The 20361-nt window shown below is 42.7% G+C and overlaps 2 protein-coding genes across 4 annotated transcripts in view; one reads left to right on the forward strand and one right to left on the reverse strand.

The window, feature by feature from the left end:
* The window catches only part of LOC121622078 (protein EFR3 homolog B), a 31157-nt gene extending 25899 nt beyond the window's left edge, over positions 1–5258 (reverse strand). The window contains exons 1-2 of one of the 3 annotated variants that reach the window (XM_041958902.1): positions 5126–5258; positions 4554–4692 (exon numbers count right to left, since the gene is read on the reverse strand). In XM_041958902.1, the coding sequence (XP_041814836.1) occupies positions 4554–4560 (7 nt within the window). In that variant the 5' untranslated portion in view covers positions 4561–4692; positions 5126–5258. Of the gene's footprint in view, positions 1–1195; positions 1317–4553; positions 4693–4946; positions 4966–5125 lie in introns of those variants that run through there. The other 2 variants (XM_041958903.1, XM_041958901.1) reach the window with 2 other exon arrangements.
* Positions 5259–10819: 5561 nt separating this feature from the next.
* On the forward strand, positions 10820–20205 carry si:dkey-206f10.1 (adenylate cyclase type 8). Its single transcript, XM_041959374.1, has 20 exons — positions 10820–10975; positions 12230–12973; positions 13566–13715; positions 13949–14079; positions 14281–14392; positions 14490–14617; positions 14780–14938; positions 15060–15294; positions 15451–15621; positions 15735–15835; positions 16358–16559; positions 16818–16910; positions 17065–17225; positions 17350–17431; positions 17575–17733; positions 17969–18115; positions 18464–18556; positions 18689–18803; positions 18950–19152; positions 19990–20205. Exons 1-20 carry the CDS (start codon positions 10820–10822, stop codon positions 20203–20205), a joined length of 3558 nt encoding a protein of 1185 aa, XP_041815308.1.
* The last annotated feature ends 156 nt before the right edge of the window (positions 20206–20361 follow it).

A 20361-nucleotide genomic window follows, 5' to 3' on the forward strand; every position in this document is an offset into this window, starting at 1 on the left:
CGAGTCCTGCTATTTTTACATCAGCAAACAAAGACGGGAAAATTGTCCTTTAACTGTGGATTCAAACGGTGAAATTCACGCACACAGCCCAATCTACAAACATGCAGAGCAAACCAGACAAGCGGCGAGGAGAGTGTAAGCAAATAATGAATAACGAGCAAGGCTGATTCAACAGCCAACCAATATGCACATAAGCTGTTGTTCAATGAGCTGAGGAGGGGAGGTGAGTATCATGGAGAAGAGGCTGGTAGCATGATAGAAAGCATGACAAAGAGAAAGAAATGTGAATTTTTGTCACTAAGGTACGCAGAGAATGACAGCTTTTCAAGCCCATTGCATATAGAACAACAATATGCCATGAAGAGCCCCATCTATTGAGACTGCATCTTTAGGATATTGAGGCGCACACGTACCGCACACACACTTTGCTGTATGTACAGCACATGCATTTTTTTTTTCAACCATCTATCCATGTGCACTAAGTCAGACTCAAAGCACACATCCGATACAGTGTGGGTGGCAGTGAACAAGGCTGGTATAATGCGACCAACATACTGATGAACAGACCCAGCTGCCTTCAAATCCCTGTGACACAAGGCCAATCCGACACGCTATGAATCACAGTCAAACAGGCACTGACGCTGGGATGTGAGGGGCTCAAGCTCAGAGCACCATTTCCATACAGTAGCTCACCAATGTACTGCACAGTGAAGCCTATCCCAGCTGCCTAGCTGATCTTCCAGCGTGCAGTGTCTGTGTTGATAATTCATTAGCCTACAAACTAAAGTCTGTCCATCAATAGTCGGCAATGACTACTTTTTTAATTAATGTTAATCAATGAACCATATACAAACATGTCCCAGTAACACCAGAGCTACAGCTAACCAAGGGCATATTCTCATGATGTGAACATTACAGAAAAGTATACCAAATTTAAACTTTTAACAGCACATCCACTACTTTTTCTGATTTCAGAGACACATGAATCTATCACATGCTACCTAAAATACTGAAGAATCATGAAAAATAGGACAGGAAAATTAAGTATCTGTACAGTGAGCTTCATAGACATCATACAGAGTCTATCACACAGGTAACAACAACAACGCGTTACAAGTGCAGAGAGCACAATGCTACCACGTCAAATAAAACAGAAGGAAAAAGACAAATGTAAGACAAAATAAGTATCTATTACCAAAAATAAACATCTTCAAAGCAGCTTCTCCTTGTAAGCTAACACTGTAATTTAACAGAGCGGTATCCTCATGAGGGTCCAAGTTCCCGAAAAGCGTTTGTAGGAGACATTGCACTCTTGTGACGGCTGTAGTGTCTGACAAGAACGCTTAGAGGAAACGTGTTTGCAGAATGTAAGAAAACTGGCTGAACGCTGGATGCTTCACATAACTAACATGCTTACACAGCCTAGAGCACACACAAACACACAATGGAGGAGTGATTGTTATCCTTACCGTACATCGATCGTGATGTTGGGAGTCTCTCACTACAGACGCTTATGTTTCCTTAATGCAGCTTCAGTCGCTCATACAGACACACTGCCGTGCCAAGAGGCACACTGAAAACGCACACAAACACGCACGCACTCCGGGATAAATGCCTGCACGTGTGCTTGGAGCTAAAATGTGCGCCGTGATTGGTGCAGAGGCTGGCTTGATGCAATGAATTACACACACTCTTGCTGCCGCGCAGACACGCACACACACACAGGCACATACACACGCGCACAAAAGGGGGCTGAAAGGCAACGTCAGAGCGAAGCGTGCCGTGATGACCTTGGATTTTCCCGTTTGCCTTCTGCAACAGCGCTCCTTCTAAAGGGGGTAGTGCAGATTTCACACGCAGGCACACATACAAACACACCCACCTCACTTATAATCATTTCTCCCAGTTGCAGAGAAAGGAAGAGAAAAGGGGGGGGGGGGGGGGGGGGGGTGAGAGCAAATGAGAGACAATGTACACCACACGGATAGGATGGGAGAAGACCTCCCACCCACGCAATCTCCTTTTCTCCCTCCCTCCACCCCCTGCTAGCATCACTCTTTCCCTCCTCTCCGTCATTAATCTTCCCATGCCTCCTGCTTTACTTACTCTCAGATTTTCCTTCTATGCTTATGCAACTTTCTACCCTATTTTCCTTCCATTTTCTTAATACCAAAATGTCTGCCTTTTCCCCTTTCTTCATTTTGCCAGGGAGGGACATTTTTCACAATCGGTGTCTGGTGGACACCTCAAACATACCAGTATTTATCTTACAATCAGTCACTTTTTCAGAGCAAATACATTGCAGAAAATGTGTGCTTGTAATCTGTAGAAATGCAAAGCTGAAATGTTGAAGATGTCACAGTTTGCTCTTTCTCTTCCTGGTTTAAATTTCCAAAACCATACTGAATAAATAAAGCACTTTTCAGCAGCTGCCTTGCCCCACTCTGATAGCAGAGCGTCTAACCTGCACATGAATACACCACATGAGCAAACCTTTCCAATCAATTCATGCTTTTATCTGCGTTACCACACAGCCATAACTGTGACAACCGTAAAACCAGATATGATGTTCACATAATTGGCTCTAATGTACAAGTTTGCAGTGGAAGCATAAACCTGATGCTGCTGCAGTGTCCAACTAAAAGCATGAACAATCGCTTGAAATGAAATGTATGCCCACTCAACCTTTCTGGTTCACATTTTGTCATTATTCCAAACTGCAGTTTATAGATGACATTGCATGCATTTTCAAGCATTTAAAACAAGGTTTTTGGAAACATGTAAAATAAAACCAGCTTATACAGCGTCCATCCAGGATCCATTCCAAAGCTTGGTTTTGTAATTACCAAAAGTGCTCAGCTGTCGTTGACTGCACAAGGAGAAGAGAGTGGGCTACATCAGGACTGTTTCAATGAGTTAGAGATGGAGGTGAATTGTTCTCAACTGGGCAACTAATAAAAAAATTCAATCGCAGCTGTTCATCTTTGGGCTCATCCTTAGCTGTATGATACTATCACTCGCTGCATCTCACTGCAGCTTGGAGCAGATATATTTGTGAATCTTTTTTTTCTACATGTGTTAAATAACAGGGGTCTTGTGTGACATCACTTTACATTAGTCATCTACAATCAAGCTTTATTATCCTCATTCTCACATCACAGACCTCCCAATTGCTGGCATAATCGTCAGTATTCCCTGTGGAGCCATATGCATCTCATTCTGATGGAAGAGCCACATTCCTCTTAAGACTGAGAGCATTTACTGATGTCAGATTTTATGACTCAGTCAACGTAAGGCATAAAGTAAAAAAAAAAAAAGGACTGAATGAATTTTCCCTTTAATCAGCACTTTTCAACAGCAACCAATCATAGCCTCACCTGCAGGCCTACTCAAGTGCTCAAGTACCCTCAACAAACTATGAAATAAGCTGAATCAATTTTACAGGGAAGGGGGAAGTTCACTGCAAGTCAAGCCCCAAATGTTAAGGTTCGTTTGCAATATAAGATGTTTTTGTTGGGCATCATGGAGTCGTATGGAAGAAAGCAACTTTTTGAGATAATTCTCTGTGCACAGCAGAGAAGGAGCCAGAGAGAGAACAGAGGAGATGGTGTTGTCACTTACCCTTGCCAACGCGATGGTCCAGAAGGGTACGACAGTCCAGTGCCAGCCTCTGAGAGGCTGGGACATCAGGCGCAGGCAAGGGCATGGCAAGCAAACAAATGCACAACAGCTCACGAACACACACACAACCAAGCACACACTACTCCTTTCATAGACACAGAAAAGCTCCTAACAAAGCCAAAAGCACAAATGTAACACAACAAGCAGCAGGTTTTGGTTGGTTCTAACCTTGTTTTTTAACTGTTGAAAAATATGGCTACCAATAAACAAAAAAAAAAATCTGCCTTCAATTTCACAATTCCTTGGCAGAGAAACTAAATGCAAAAATTTACTCACTCACATGCAACCTCAACTGCTTTTTGGCGGCAATAGACATATACACTCAAACATGTATTTTTCCCGTGGTCAAGCCTGAACAGAAAAGCCAACTCCAACTTCTGTGTCAAGTTTCACGCTCAGACAAACTCACAAATTCACTAGAGTCCCTGCTGAACACCAACTTGTATGTCCCTGTCTTGAGGCTTCTGAGTAATTAATGTTAGTACATACACAGATTGACCGAATTAACGAAGAGATTAGCGATTAGTCCGTCAATAGCAGCTCTGCCCTCTGTGTGCGCCTCTCTCATTAATAAACATCTCACTGACACAATGGACCTCACTATCCACCCCAAGTCTCTCTCTCTCTGGGCGAGAGACACAAAGAGACAGAGAGTGGAGGACGGAGAGAGGCAGGGAGAGAGGGGCACTGTGGGACAGCTATTCAGTCAGTGGGCTTGAAGTTCAAGGAATGTGGCCATCAACAGATGCCAACACGGGCAAAATGTCTGGTGAGTGATTACTGAGCAAATGCACATATGACACGCTGCAAGAACAGTAGTATGTCCTCAAGAAGACAGCAGGTGTTGTAGGCAATAGTTTGGTGCCGCCTACCTGTCATGTTGGATGCTTGTCACAAGGCGGCGTTGCTCTTCCAGGATCACAGAGGCAGGGAGATGGATGGCACTTCCGCCCCGAAACGAGTCTCCAAGGGGGCTTCGAAAATCAGGAAAACCGCTGGATTGTCTTTGGCCTATGGAAGTTAGTATGAAACAGAGCCGATGGGGAAATATTTATTGTTCGTATTTACACATGTTGGCTCTAATCAAAATACGGGAAATACCAAGTAACTATGGATAAGAAGATAGTGTAACTTACTACATCTAATGCTGCTACATCTTAATGTAGTTCTTACATTCGGACAGAAATTCCCAATCAAGACAGTTGCTAGTAAATTAATTTAACGCTAATATTAGCAATGCTAGCTGTCACAGGTTTAACACCTACTTTGTCTTCTTGAGGTAGATTAACTGCTTCGATACTTTTCCTTGCTTTCGATAAGGTTTAAAAATAAACTTACGGTTGTCAAACCCCACAAAGCTAACTCATATTATTCAAAGCTAGCAACCGTCTGTGCTAGCAGCTAACGACAACAACGTTAATTGGTGTCAACGCCCATTACTTACCATGAAGTGAGCAAAATTGAAATCCTGGAAATGTGTGGCATACGGATAGTTAATGTCAACCACCTTGAATAAAGTTCAACAATGCCAGGACAACAGACGTTCAGTTAAACCAGCGTTACTGTTCCTCAAGCTACCAGCTGTTGCTGGCTAGCTGTAATATATGACAGCCCACCACTGTACAGCACCTTTACTAATGTCTGAACACATGCAGCCCAGAACCCCAGTAACGGACCAGTCCCTGCATTTCATTCACTGGCTAAATAATGGAAAAAATAAACATAAAATCGTCCAAATACTTGGCCAAATCTTTGACTAAATAAATGTTTTAATATTACAGCACTATTTGATATTATCTTGAATTAAATATTACATATTAATATGTAAATTTATGTAGTGGTGAAGGAAGTATTCAGATCCTTGACTTAAGTGAAAGTAGAATTACCATGGCCTGAAAATACTCAACTCAAAATGTAACTACTATAAGTACAGAAGTATTATCAGCAAAATGTACTTGCATGTACTGCATCAAAAGTAAGAGTAGTCATTACGCAGAATGGCTCCTTTCACAGCTATATACAACTGTGATGTTATATTATTATAGAATATACATACTAATACTATACTATAATACATACAATAAGAATATACTTACAAATACATGTAAGAGCATTTTTATGCTGTCAATGTGAAGCCAATTTTTTAGCAGTATTGTACTGCATCATATGTAAGCATACCAAATGTTGTTCTTTGTCAGAGTAACTTTAGTTAGCAAATACATGAAGTGGAGTTAAAAGTACAATATTTTCTGCTGAAATGTGAATGAAAATGAATGATTACTGAAACTCAGGATATGATAGCACTGATCTAAAAATCAGTATTATACAGGCTGTATCTGTAGATGGCTCCTCCTGGTTTTGAAACAAGTCTGTTTTCCACCAGTTGGTGACAGCAGTGAGTCAGGAGAATCTGATAAGAGATTTTTATGCGCAAAACAATCAGTTTTCTGAGATTATTATCATGCCTATTTGGTTTCATTGCAATAAAATTTACTTCAGGACGATGTGTGATAATTGGTTATACAACATGTCACATTTTCCGCCACCTTTTCTGAAGTCTAAACTTGGTGCTTCGCAGTAGACCACTTAGCATGCTCAGGGCTTTAATTCCCAGGGTCTTTTAACCCCAGTAAGCCATCAGATCCCTGAGTCTTTAATGTGACACTATTTTTGTCCTCCTATGCATTCCTCTGCTGCCGTCTCTTTATCTGTTCAGCCCCCTTCAGATAGTTGCTGGTGTGGGACCCTTTTTAATAGGGATAATAGAGCCTTAGCTGTGTTGAGCTAATGTCGCCTAAGCTAAAACGTCTGGGAGGTCCTCATTGCAAGATAAACTTGTAATTGCAAGTAGTTATTGTAGTGCAAGAGTAGAAAACCATTTGCAGAACTTTGCAGAAAATGTCAACCTCATAAAGTAAAAGTAATTCAGGGTGGTTCCATGGATGGGTTTCCAAGTGGGCCTCTGTGATATGATTGCTATTAGCATCTCTTGTTGCACAGGCGAAGGGCTCAGTCAGTATATTGAAAAACTAAATGACCAACGTGTCAGTAGGAAAGTGTTTTAGCACAGTCTCTGCTTTGGTCTGCATCTTTCTTTCACTTTGACCCTGACTGACCTGTGCACGTCTTCACTTTCAAGAGCCTTTAGCAACTGACAACAAAGGCTGACGTGCATTCATCTTGCAGCTGTAGCCTTGCGCACATGCTTACGCAGCACGTTTGTCATAGATACAAATAGACCCCAGTGTCCAGCAGAAGTGAAAAGTTTGGCCTGCACAAAGGCCACAAGGTGTATGAGGATCAGCTGATTAGTGGACAGCCAAGACCTTAATACTAATTAGCTTCTGGGATTTTGCCCTTTAGTTCATCCTAACTCCTTCCTCAGGTGGACAGTTCACAGGCACTCAGACTCACTGAAGAAAATTACAAATTGGATGTGAACCATAGCGAGACATTTGCAGGCATTAACTGCAAAAGCTCACAATGAACACAAAGATTAGATCAGATTAGAATGATCTACAATGATTTACACATTCTCTCTTACTGTTTATAGTAACAGCGGCCTCTCATTCAACATTTTCATAGGCGCTGTATTGGATGTGTCTGCGTACAATGCTTATGTGGAGGCAGTTATAGTAGAACTAATTGCCTTAGACCTTGCAGCTATTTTTAGATGTACAGTAATCAGCAAGAAAGGTCTGAGCTGAGTAGTTACGGTGAGACAGATGGGAACTCATTAGATCAGCCTTAGAGGCCTTGTGCTGCCTGGACACAATTAGCAAAGCAAGTCTCAAAAACTTTAACCAGCTTATAACCATTAGGGACCACAGGCCTGCTGATGGTATTAGCCCAGTGAGAGCTCATCACCATCAACACCGAGACCTGTTGGTCATGTTGATATTTTCTTTTGTTGGTCTGCGTCTCCCAGTTTCTTTACCTTGTTGATAGATAGTACGTTATGTGTAAGATGGCAAACAAAAGTATACTATAAACAGGTAAATTCTTAACTGTAGCAAGTGGATCTAAACAATCTGTCTCATTTGTCGAGGGATCACAACATTAAGATGCATGATGCTAAGAGCATTTGTGCATTGCTCGCAGAATAGCATAATAGCAACCAGCCTAATACAGCAAGGACAGCCATAAAACAAAAAGACACAGTGCAGCACTGTTTTCACACTCTTTAATGTGACCGTGCAGAAAATAATTCAGTTAATCAACATTTTGTTCAAAGGGTAGAAAAAGATCAGAAAGTAGATTTAAAAATGTTGTGAGATCTTTTTTCCTGCTTTCTGTTGTCAAAAACAGGTCTAACGCTTATTTTAAATTCCCAAATGATTCCTCTGTTGGACCAATTTAAAGCCCAATGAGAAGCAGCTACAGAGATAAAGTTGTCTCATGTTGTATTATAATTGAAGGGAAACAGCATTTTGATAAGGTCTATCCCATAAGGTGTCCTAAAGCTCCCACAGTAGCTTGCAATTGTATGAAGCACAATAAAACATACAAAAATGTACTTATTTAATGCATTTATTTTTCAGCTAGAAATCTAAATATTTTCTTCAAATTGTTGCTCAGATGGATGTGTAATAGCCTGTCACGCCTTCTTAGAAACAAACAAGTTTGAGGCAGTTTCATTAGCATCCATTTGCATTGAATCACCCCAGGTTGCTGTTACCATGTGGGAGATGATTCATCTTCCATGCTCTCACAGTCTGCCTGGTTTTGTAGGCTTTTCGGTAATGTTTTTAACTGTTTACCTTTTTGCCTCTAATTGCACATTTGCATACCGACATAACCAAGAGCACCAAGGCAACACAGAGGTAGCAAGTCTGCTTTCAGTTTCTATGATGGCTTACAAATTTGGAGTAGAGTCAGTGAAAAAGAAAAATGCAGAGTGTATGAAAAAGCTCAGATCATCATGCTGTTTAAATTAACTGTCAACCCTGCTTTTTCATGATTGGGCCGACCTGGCCAAAGGTCGAGAGCATTGCATTTATCTCGCAGTTGTCTTGGCAGCAATGATCTCAACTTTTACCGGCCAGTGAGAGTGGCTGCTGACTAAGTAATCCTCTTTGCACTCCTCACTCCTGCAGCTCGGCTTCGTGGCACTTGCTGACTTCATTTCAAAACAGTCCAGGTGGTGACCTACAATCCTGCCACTGTGACTCTGTGCATCTTGGCTGGACCTTTAAATCCACTTCTCTTCATCAGTTTTACACACTTCATCACAGTGGGGACTACTTCAGGTGTCATTCTCCCTTACATGGATTATGCCTTAATTTTCAGATCTGCATACGATTCCTGTACGATGGAAAAAGTGGACGATGACGGCCTGGTCGTATATATATGGCAAATGCTGGACTTGAGGAGTGGATACACAATATGTAAAACAATACAGGTCAGTTTTGAAACTCTTGTTTGTCAGATCAGTAGAAGGCCACAAGACTAACTGGGTAGATCTTACAATAAAATTGTTATTTATATTACAAGTGTTGGAATTTTGAACTCTTCAGGTTTTTTCCTTCTCCATGCACCCTGGAAGTAGTGCCTCCTCACAGGTCTTGTTTTCCCAGAATAGATATTATATGTGGAGCCTAAATGTATTAAAATGTAATTAATTCTCTCTAATGTTCGTTATGTGAACAAGTATAGAATAAAATGCTGCCATGTGAGAGTATTCACTCACAATGTGAATATTTCCAGCTGCCATAATTACATAATACCTTAATTAAAAATGTGTCTCTCCTAATATGAAGTGTTTTATAATATCAAGTCTGTGAAGTGTGGATACATGGTGAGAATGGGACTGGTGACGGTGGACTGTGAGTGGGTGGAAGAACAGCATCCAGAGCCAGAAGGACCTGGAGGAGTTTAACTCTGGGTATTAACCAGCTCAGGTCTAAATCTGGCCACCAGATAATTTGTTGGAAATCTGCCTTTCTTCTGGCACACACTGTGTCAACACGTGGAGCCTGGCTCTTTCCAACATGCTGAACGTGCAGCAGAACCAGCTCTCTCCGCATAGATCAGCATTTTAAAAAGCATTTGAACATTGAAGATGCTTTCATATGATTCTTTCTGGAAGGTGTGGATGCATTTATTTGGAAGCATGTCCTGAGTGGCCTAAGTGGTGGATCATATCAGGAGCCACAGAGGCTAGAAAATTACTGTATATACAGCAAAAAAGAGCAAAGCATTCAAAGTAAACACTGCTTGACAGGTACAGTATGGGAGATGTAGAGATGATGCAGTGCTAAATAAGGAGGTGGATAAACTTAATCTCAAGCCAGCAATCATCAGAAAAGAAACAACAAGAACAGGAACATGAACCAAAATCTTCAGAACTTTTCAGATGAAATTATAAATCTTAACTGTTTAGAGTAAAAAAGAAAAGAAAAGATGGATTAAAGTAAAAAAAAAAAATAGTGAACTGAATTTAATTGGGCCTGCTTTAGATTGAGGACAATCCATAGACGTTTAGATAAAAGCAGAAATGATGATATTTAACTCAATTTGTTAGATGTTGATGTGGCTTTGCTCTTCGGTTTTGGCATGCTTAAAGGAGCACTCCAGCAACTTGATATTGCACTTCTAAAAAGTTAAGAGACTCCCAGAGAGTCAATTTAAAAAAAAAAAAAGAATAGAAGAAAGAATAGAAGAAAATCGAAGCAGCAGAGGTTCAGATCCTGACTTTCCTTCCCTACTACGAGTAAAACTCCAGAAATAGTGGATCCTACATTTCCCATAATGCAAATCAAAAGTGTCATTCACTATTCCCTTGCCTCCAACCTCTCTGCCTGCTGAAGACCCATATCCCTCAAACCCTACACCTCCTGTTTGTAAGGATTTCGGTTCTAAATTTTGTAGTCTCCGAGGCTAAGCTGACGTAACCCTGATGACATCACTGTGACATCATCAGGGTAGTGGTACGAACCACGAGTAGTTTACTGAAATTTATCAGACTGATGTAGTGTTCATTGTGTTGATCATGTGCGAAAAGCACATTGTGTCCTGAAGCAATACTGACTTAGCACTAACCACCATCTTCGCCTCTTTTTCACCTCCAACAGTATCTCGAGGCTGCTGCCTCCTCCTGATCTGAGACCAACAGATGAAGTCAGCAAAGGTCATCGCCATGGTGACCTTTGCTGAAACAACACAGGTCTCCCCTATGGAGCTGTGTGAGCCGGCCTGTCTGACCGCGACCCTGTCCCCTGGGCTGCGGCGGAAGAAGATGCTTTGGCAGAATGCTGTAAAACACATCATTATCCAGCAGGAGCTCAGCGCCCAGGTGATTGTTTATCCCACAGCAGCAGTGCAAAATAACTATGTACATTTAGTCAAATACTGTACTTAAGCACAGTCTTTAAATATACAGTACGCTTGTATTTCAGTATTTAATTAACTTCTAGGAAGAAAACTAAATGAAATTGTTAATTTTAAACTTTAAATAAAGTTAAAAAAAACTTACAGGATAAGGGCACAGTGAAGACCTGATTATGAGCTATATTCACAGAGCCGTCACTCTACTTAACAGCCTTGTTCTTCATTAGAAAGGTACAATTAAAACAGACAAGGAACTAATTGAACCATGCCAAAGAGTCATTGAAAGAAAACATTGAATTTGTCAAAAAAAAAAGAAGCCTATTAAATGTGTATGATTGTTAAAAATTTTCAAAATACATGATATAGGCAGAAAATTGTACAAAAAGTTCATTAAAAATCAGAAAAACCTCAACTCTGAGGAAATATTCACAGGAAATAATCGGATCATAATTCATCCAAATCTCTAATTTTATACAAACATTCTGCAGTTGTTGAGTTCACTATTTGGATTAATTGCATTTATCAGTTGTTCTGTGCTATTATTGTTATGCATTGAATATAACATGAAATATCCATAAAATATGTTACATAGTAAGGGGTCGGCTGTTTACTCACTTATAGAAAAAGCGTCCCTCCAGAAAGGAGGTTGCCAAACAGGATCGTGCGGACTGTGTGTACCAGAACAGACATGGTGTCCTCTGACCCACAGCCTCATTTCACACAAACCAAAGAAAATTGAACTAAACTGAAAGTCATGATTGATGTCTGTGTCTGACAGCATGAACATGAATTAGTGGACCACAGCAGAGTCCAGACCCTCATGCAGTAATGTAATGTCATAATTCAATTAATGTAAAGGAGCAATGGCTTTAAAAGACCAGTTCCAGAACCAATACACTTACTTTTTTTTAATTGTTGTGAGATATCAAACAGATAGATATGCATCACAAAATCAGAGCAAATACAAATAAAACTATCTACATGGACGCCACAAGGGGTAGTGAGAAAATACACACACAGTGCTCATAGATCAGTCTCTGAAAACACAGTTAAATGGCGATTATTAAGAACTGTAGACCAGGTAGATAAAAGGACACCTGCTTTTTAAGTGGCCATTATTAGTTTGCTTTCCACTGTAAATAGTTGAGCAAAGAGAACCAGAACAGGAAAAGTGTGCGATGTTACAGTCAGCACATCTGATTTCATGTTGTGTTGACAGGTGGGTGTGGAGCCAGCACAGAAAATCTTTGTGACGGATGCCTACATGCAGGAGATCAACAAACAAATCCGCAACAAGGCCTCACGCGGCGTCACAAAACGGCGCTCCTCCACATTGAGAGTGCACACTTCCCAGTCTCGTGACTCCACCTGCACCCACACCAGCGTCAGGAGTTCTTTCAACGACTATGCCAGCGATGCAGACTTCTTTCTGCACTGGGGCCGCACAATTCATGGGGTCTACATACCCACCCTGAGGCACACCTTCAAGTCTCGCGACCTGGAGAAACTCTACCAGCAACACTACTCCCACCAAAGACGCAACTCTCTCGCCATCACCAATGTGATCGATGCAGTGGCCAAGCTGCATGTGTTGGTTCTGTACCTGGTGCTGACCCCAGAGGCGGTCACAGACACTCTGCGGGGCTGCCTGACCGGCATTTTCATGGTGCTAGCTATCGCACTGTGCATCATAGTGTTAACCTGCAAAGACTCCATGTCCCCGCGTTGGCTTCACTGTGCCGGCCTCGCCAGCTGGCTGTCGCAGACCACGCAGGTGCTGGGAGGACTGGTTTATGGACTGGAAAGCGACCCTTCGTGGTATGTTCTGTTCACGTTGTTCGCCACATACACGCTGCTGCCGTTACCTCTGCTGTGGGCCATATGCGCCGGCTCCCTCACCTCAGCGCTGCACCTTCTGCTGGAGATAGTGCACCACTACAATGATGCCGTGCTTTTGAGAAAGGTGAGAAAATCATCTAACTTAAACTGTTTTTTTCTATGTTTTTCAAAACATTGTTGAATCTGCAATTTGTGGAAGTTCAGTATTATCAAACCAAAACGTTCTTTTATACATATAATATACATATATAACATTCCTTTATTGCTTTACTTTCAAAGTATGCTGTACTATAAAATATTATAGTTTTCTGAGGTGTCTCATATGTATTTATATCATACCCAGTTTTAAGTTCTGGATCCTAAACTGGAGGTTTGAGGCTTAATAAAACACGGACTGATAATGTAATGTCTGTCAATGCATTTTGCAATACCCAAACCTTTTCAAAATGTGCAATTCTCTCTTGAGTGCACCAGCATATTGTGCAGAATAAGTCACATTTTATCCATGCTTTCGACTTATTTTACTGTTATTACTCCCATCTACAGCTCCAGATATTGTCTACAAGCTTACTAAACATGCACATTTTCCCTCTGACATCCCTCATGATGATTAAAAAGAAGAAGATGACCCAATTTCCTATTTCTTATCCTGTTTTTGCAGTAGGTTTTCGTGGTTAATATCAATTGTATGAATGCAAAATCTCTCTGGGATGCAGGTGTTTGCCAAAGGCCTGCTGTACCTGGGTATGAACACAGCTGGCTTGTTCATCCACTATCTGACAGACCACGCCCAGAGACAGGTTTTCCTGGAGACACGGCGCTGCATTGAGGGTCGCCTCAAACTAGAGCAAGAGAACCAAAGACAGGTACCAGGACTGCTGCCCTGGTGCTATAGATTAGCCATGGTGGAGAATAAAGTCAGAGATATTTTGGCATATATTTGTTTTCACTGTTCTCCAGACCTTGGGAGACAGCTTTTACCAATGTTTATTTTTTAAAGGATTAAAAAGCACCTGTTAAATTCTCCTCTGACCTGTGTATAAGCAGGCATCATGCTGGTTATAAGCTGTCAAATAGATTTTATTGTTTTTCCACACAGGAGCGTCTGGTGCTGTCCATCCTGCCTCGCTTTGTTGCCTTGGAGATGATAGCTGACATGAGCTCTCTGGAAGATGAACTCAATCCTCATGATTTTCACAAGATCTATATCCACCAGTATAAAGATGTCAGGTACACACATACGCACAATGTTACTATGTTAGTATTTACAAGGCTCATATAAGAGGATTTTAATGTTTTTGTTAGTGATGTTATAGGACTTGGTGTCACATTCAGTTTTGCGTGTGTTCACTGGAAGCAAACAGTTCAAGAGGAATTTCTGTTATAATGCCACTTCTTTTACAACTCTCTCTCTCTCTCTGCTCCTTGCAGCATCCTTTTTGCAGACATCAAGGGTTTCACTCTGTTGTCCATGAACCTGTCGGCCCAGGATCTGGTCCGAACCCTCAACGAGCTCTTTGGACGTTTTGACCGACTGGCTGATGTGAGAATTCAAGCTCTTTTGTCTTGAGGTGACATATATTTGACGCAACTTCCATTCTGTCAACACTTTATTTCCTCTTGTCATGTCCTTATCGCAGGAGCACCACTGCCTGCGGATAAAGATACTGGGAGACTGTTACTACTGTGTGTCTGGGGTCCCTGAGCCACAGCGTGCCCATGCCCGTCATTGTGTTGAGATGGGCCTGGCTATGATCAACACCATACGGTTGGTCTTAACGCACTGGACTTCTTGAGGGGTTATCACACTGCCTCCTGCAAAACACCTATCAACTAAAAAACAACAACTAATGTCACTTCTTTTGCATTTCAAGAGAAGGCAGCAAGAGAATGGTGTAAAAAATAAGCATATTCAACTGTTGGTCACCAGGTACGTACGGAAACAGCTGAACTTTGACATGGACATGAGAATCGGGATCCACTCGGGCTCTGTCCTGTGTGGGGTGCTGGGCCTGCAGAAATGGCAGTTTGACGTCTGGTCCTGGGACGTGGGCATTGCCAACATGCTGGAGGCCGGAGGCATACCAGGGTGAGCGGCCTATGCTACGAGTGTTCAGCGGAGTAGCGCTCTGATGTGAACATGTGATCTCTGTCTGGGTGTGCCTCGCTAAAAGGTGCCTTTGCCCTCGTTTTTGTTCTCTCTCATCCAGACGCATTCACATCTCAAGGGCCACTCTGGACTGTCTTGAAGGCACCTACAAGACAGAAGCTGGTCATGGCCGCGACAGGAACGAGTTTCTGAACAAACACAACATCGACACTTTCCTCATCTGCCCTCAGGAGGGAAGGGACAATGTTGACCATACCGAGCCCCCCAGAGTCCTGAAAACCAATCGAACCTGGAACCCAGAGATGCCCTTTGGGAATGCCATTGACATGAACAGTGTAGGTGAAAGGATACAAAGAGATTGTTGGTCCTAGGTAGTAAAAGATTTCAGTTCTAATACCAATGGCACATATCTAATGTTCTTCAACCGTAAAAGATGAAGTTCATCAGTATTCACCAGACTGATCTTACAGCGTTTTGTTCTTTTCTTGCAGATCCTGGCCTCCTTTACGAACGGCTCGCTGCCCAACATATGGCAGTCCACCTCCAAGGAGATTAACAAACGCATCAAACATGCCATTGAGGTTCGAAGCAGTGACCGCATGCACAGGGAGCACATCACTCCTCTGACCCTGGTGTTCAAAGACACACACATCGAGGACAAGGTGAGCAGGCGTGGACGCTGGTCCAGGCGGTGTTCGGTAGGATGAAGTGAGCTGATGCCGCAGAGCAAACCGCTGACTGTGACCTGTGTTTGATCTCTTTTGGGTTGGTCCAGTTCTCCCAGATGAGAGATGAAATGTTTAACTCCAACCTGGTCTGCTCCTTCATCATGCTCCTCTTTCTCATGTCTGTCCAGGCCCTCATTCCTGCACCCAGGTAGGACACCAGCAAAGCTAGCTAGCTAGCAAAGTTAATTTAATTTTTGTGAGTTTATTAGACTTGAATGGTTCATTTATTCCCTTTTATTCAAAGTCTGGAACGTTTTGAATTAATGTTCAAGGACAATAATATTTTCACATCAATATTACCTGGTCATTGACATTTTCTCCTACATATTACACTTGGAGTTTAAAGATATAATGAATTAGAGAAATATGTAATAAATCTTAATTAAAAAGTTCTAAATAATCAGTTTTTTTCTGCGTTTTCTCATTGAAAATATCAGCTTTCATGCACATGTTGGTGTAATCCTACTTACTCACTGATTTTAAAGCTGTATGTGTAGGATTACTTTTTTTCTTTGGTGCCACCTGGAGGTACTATTAAGAATGAAATATTATTTGAAGTTCCTTTAAATTCATACATTTTTAAGAGTGAATGGCACAATTCCTACCTGATTTATCTTCTTTACTTCTGCACTTACATCCTTCCTCCTGGTCCTCTGCTCCTCCTCTGCAGGCTGTTCCCAGCCGTCCTGCAGTTCTCGGTCTTCCTGCTCGCCTACATGCTGCTGCTGCTGCTGGCCCTGGCTGAGGAGTTCAAGTGGGCTCCTGCCGCGCTGCAGCACTTCTGCTGCTGGATCCACGAAAACAACAGTGCCCGCAACCTCCTCACTCTCACCGCCATCGTCATCAACTTTGGCTTGGTCTCTACTGACATGGTGAGAGTCACAGCAGCGCAGGGTCACATTTCTATGCAAGTTTCTTTTCCCTGCAACTTTCCTCTCTATAGTTTTTCTGTGCCTGCTCTTTGGAGGTTGTCATTCTGACTGGCATTTTAATCCAAATATAACTAAAATCTGGAAAAAACAGCGGAAATCTTTGACATGTCTGAGTAAGAAATGTGTATCTGTTACACTGTGACACAGTCTCTTGTTAGTTATCAAAGGTTTTGTGTGATTTGTATGTTTTGCGTCCAGCTGTGGTGCATCCTCACAGACACAGGAGATGCTGATGTAATGGACAGAACCAACACTGCCTCACGTCCACTCACAGTCTGCACTTACCCCGAGGTAAGGACGTTTAGGAGGTTTACGGAACATCTGTCATCACAAACATCTGGTCTTCGGATGAAATGTTGCTGACACATTTTCTAGACTGAAACTCATCTCATTCAAGTAAACAGTGTCATTGAAACGCATCTTCTTCGCCATCTTGCCTCATCAGGTCTTTGTATTGAGCGGTGTGATCGCCATGGTGACCTGCGCCGTCTTCCTGCGTCTGAACTCTCTGCTGAAGCTGGCGGTGTTGCTGCTGGCGGTGGCTGTCTACTCCTACCTCATCCACCTGGCCTTCCTCACGCTCGCACGCCACGACGTGCCGCACAGGTCAGCGTCAGCTCAGGCTGTGACTTTTTTTAATGCTTTTTTTCTACATTCAGTTCAATGTTTATGATTGTTTTGCTCACTGCTGAACTCTATATTCCACCTCTCTCCATTAATGTCTGCACAGTTCTCACTATGTCAGGAGAAAAGGCATTTCCATCCTTCTCATGGCCATGTTTATTGTTGCGGTCTTCTACAATGGACGTCAGGTAGAGTCTTCCCTGTTTTAAGCAAGCTGCTGTTTAGTTTGCTCTAACTGTGTTAGAACTGCCACACTGAGCAGATGGGTAAAGGAGTGTGTCGCACGCAGCCAGGTGACCCCGGGTGCTTTTATCTCTCCTTTGCTTTCCAGTGGGAGGCCACCGCCAGACTGGACTTCCTGTGGCGTCTGCAGGCCCAGCAGGAAGTGGAGGACATGAGAGAACTACGGGAACACAACGAGTGTCTGTTGCACAACATCCTGCCAATGCATGTGGCGCGACATTTTCTGGACCGGAGCAAGAACGACGAGGTGCAGAAAACATGGCCTCTGACTATGTTGATTTTGGCCTTCATTGCCTTTATCAGGGGTGCAAAAATATAGGGACGATAACACAAGTCTATTTAAAATGATATTTTTTAAATGCTGATATATGAGTTTATTTGCTGATGCAGCTGACCTCATATGATCAAATCAATCTGTACACACTCAAACAAAGAAAAACATCCAGTCACTATGAAAGTAAACGACGCCATTTCCATTTCAGGAGCTTTACTCGCAGTCCTACGATGAAGTCGGCGTCATGTTTGCCTCCATCGCTGGCTTCAATGAGTACTTCGAGCAGAAAGAGATCAAACACGAGGGAGTGGACTGCCTCCGACTCTTGAATGAGATCATCGCTGGCTTTGATGAGGTGACAATGGAGCTGGAAATGACTGTGTTCCCCTGTTTGTTAGATTCAGATTATCTTTTGTTGTTTACTGTTAGATTAGATCAAAATCTGAATAAAGTGATATACTGAAGTGTCACAGCTGCGCTTAAAGAGTCATTTGTGCAAAGTTGTACAGTATAGAGATACAGTATATTCTGTATGCTGTACATAAGTATTCACCTTCCTCTTTAGCTGATAACAGGGTTTAATCTAAGCCATGATGTTGACAAATGGGATTTCTACCCAATGAATAACAGCTGCTCTATACGATACGAGATATGATCTATGTGTAACTTTGCCTCTTTATCTCTAAATGTTTCTTCTGCTAAGCTGCTGGAGGAGTCGTACTTCCACTATGTGGAGAAGATAAAAACCATTGGGAGCTGCTACATGGCTGCCTCTGGCTTAGCTCCAGACAGGCAGGTGGGAGATCCTCTGCACATGCAGCTCTAACTTGTTTGTTTGGACTACATCTGCCCTTCCATCATGCAGTCTCCCCTCTCCCTGCCTCTGTATCTAACCATCCATCCATCTCTCTCTGCCTCGCTCTCTCAGGCGTCAATGGATGAATGGAATCACCTCAGCGAGTTGGTTTTGTTTGCGTTGGCAATGCAAGAGACCTTGAAAGAGATTAACAGGCACTCTGCCAAAAACTTTCAGCTGCGTGTGGGTAAGTGGCCACACACACACACACACTTGTAAACAAAGGGTGGTTGATATAAACTGCTCTCTGCAAGGATTTCCGGTGTCATTGACTTAATACTAATTCACTATTTGCCTAAAGTGAATTACTCGTCTGTGATACATTTGAAACAGGCATCGCTCACGGGCCCGTGGTGGCAGGGGTGATCGGTGCCACCAAGCCGCAGTATGACATCTGGGGGTCAACCGTGAACCTGGCCAGCCGCATGGACAGCACAGGTGTGAGCGGACGCATCCAGGTGCCCGAGGCCACGCGCAGGATCCTGGCAGAGTGGGGTTTTGTCCTGGAGCTGCGTGGAGAAATCTTTGTCAAGGGGGTGAGCGGCAGAAGTGAAACTTTTCCCATTGCTCATAGTTCACATCATTATAAGAAAAGGGTGGAGCAAGCGTTACCTTTCTCGTTTTCTGTTTTTGGACATATAGCACTGAAATGCACTCAACACAGCGTCATTTATTCTTTTTGAAAACACAACAGTTTTATTGCATCGCTTTTCTCATCAGCTGTCCAACAGCGATGTTAAATTAACCACTTGCATGTCAACCTTATAAGTTACCTGACTTCACACTCACTTACATGCAGTAAAAAGTTTATGTAAGTAAAAGTACAAAAGTATTAGCATCAAAACATACTGACGTAAAGGGACTCATTATATGGATGGATTTGAATTTTTGATGCATCAATGTATTTTAATTGCACATAACGAATAACATCAATGATGCTCCTGTTCATTTTCAAGTGTCCCAGTTAACCGTCCGAGTCATCCAGCTTGCACAATACTGAATGAAACCTCTGAAACCTGCATGCCTTAATCCAAATCAGTTGTTATTAATGCTGTGAGTTGCACATTTTTGTACCATGTTTAAAAAACATGCAGTGAGGAGAAAGGGAAAAAGACATTTACAGTAGACACCTGTGTCAGGGATCAGGAATGGACAGTTCAAGCGGAGAAATAAACTCTGCTCAGCATGAGAGGACAACAAGGCAAGGGGGACATCTGCTGGCGAAAAGAAAACTGTTCAGGAAGAGGCGATTAGAGCATGATATGTGTAGATATTACTGCACTGTAACCACATGTGTGATCTTGGCAGTAGAAATCTAGAGGGTCGTTGAGACAGGACGACCGCACTCAGTGACCTCTGCGCTGTCGCTGCAGGTGAGTGAGCGTCAGGGGAAAGTCCGCACCTATTTCATCAGCACCGTGCGCAGCAAGAGCGGCAACGTTGGAGCAGATGGCCGCTTTGGGGGGCGGACAGGAGGACGCATGACGCTAGCAGGAGTGGTGTTCGGTCTCGTCCAGGCCAGACACAAGGAGAAGATGAGAGAGACCAACGGGGGGTTCAGCCTGACTCCCCACGCCCTTCAGTGCTGAGGGGGCTCTGAAGGTCAAATGACGGCAGGTGGAGGAGGACACAGACCGGGCTGATTGTTCCTGCCGGTTTACAGTTTTGCTATTTTGCGTTTCAGACTTTGCCATAATTAAATTAGCTGCACAAACAGAGAAGAGGGTGTAGGTGTTGTCCAAAGG

This window comes from Chelmon rostratus, chromosome 18 (assembly GCF_017976325.1).
Source record: "Chelmon rostratus isolate fCheRos1 chromosome 18, fCheRos1.pri, whole genome shotgun sequence".
Classification (NCBI taxonomy): domain Eukaryota; kingdom Metazoa; phylum Chordata; class Actinopteri; order Chaetodontiformes; family Chaetodontidae; genus Chelmon; species Chelmon rostratus.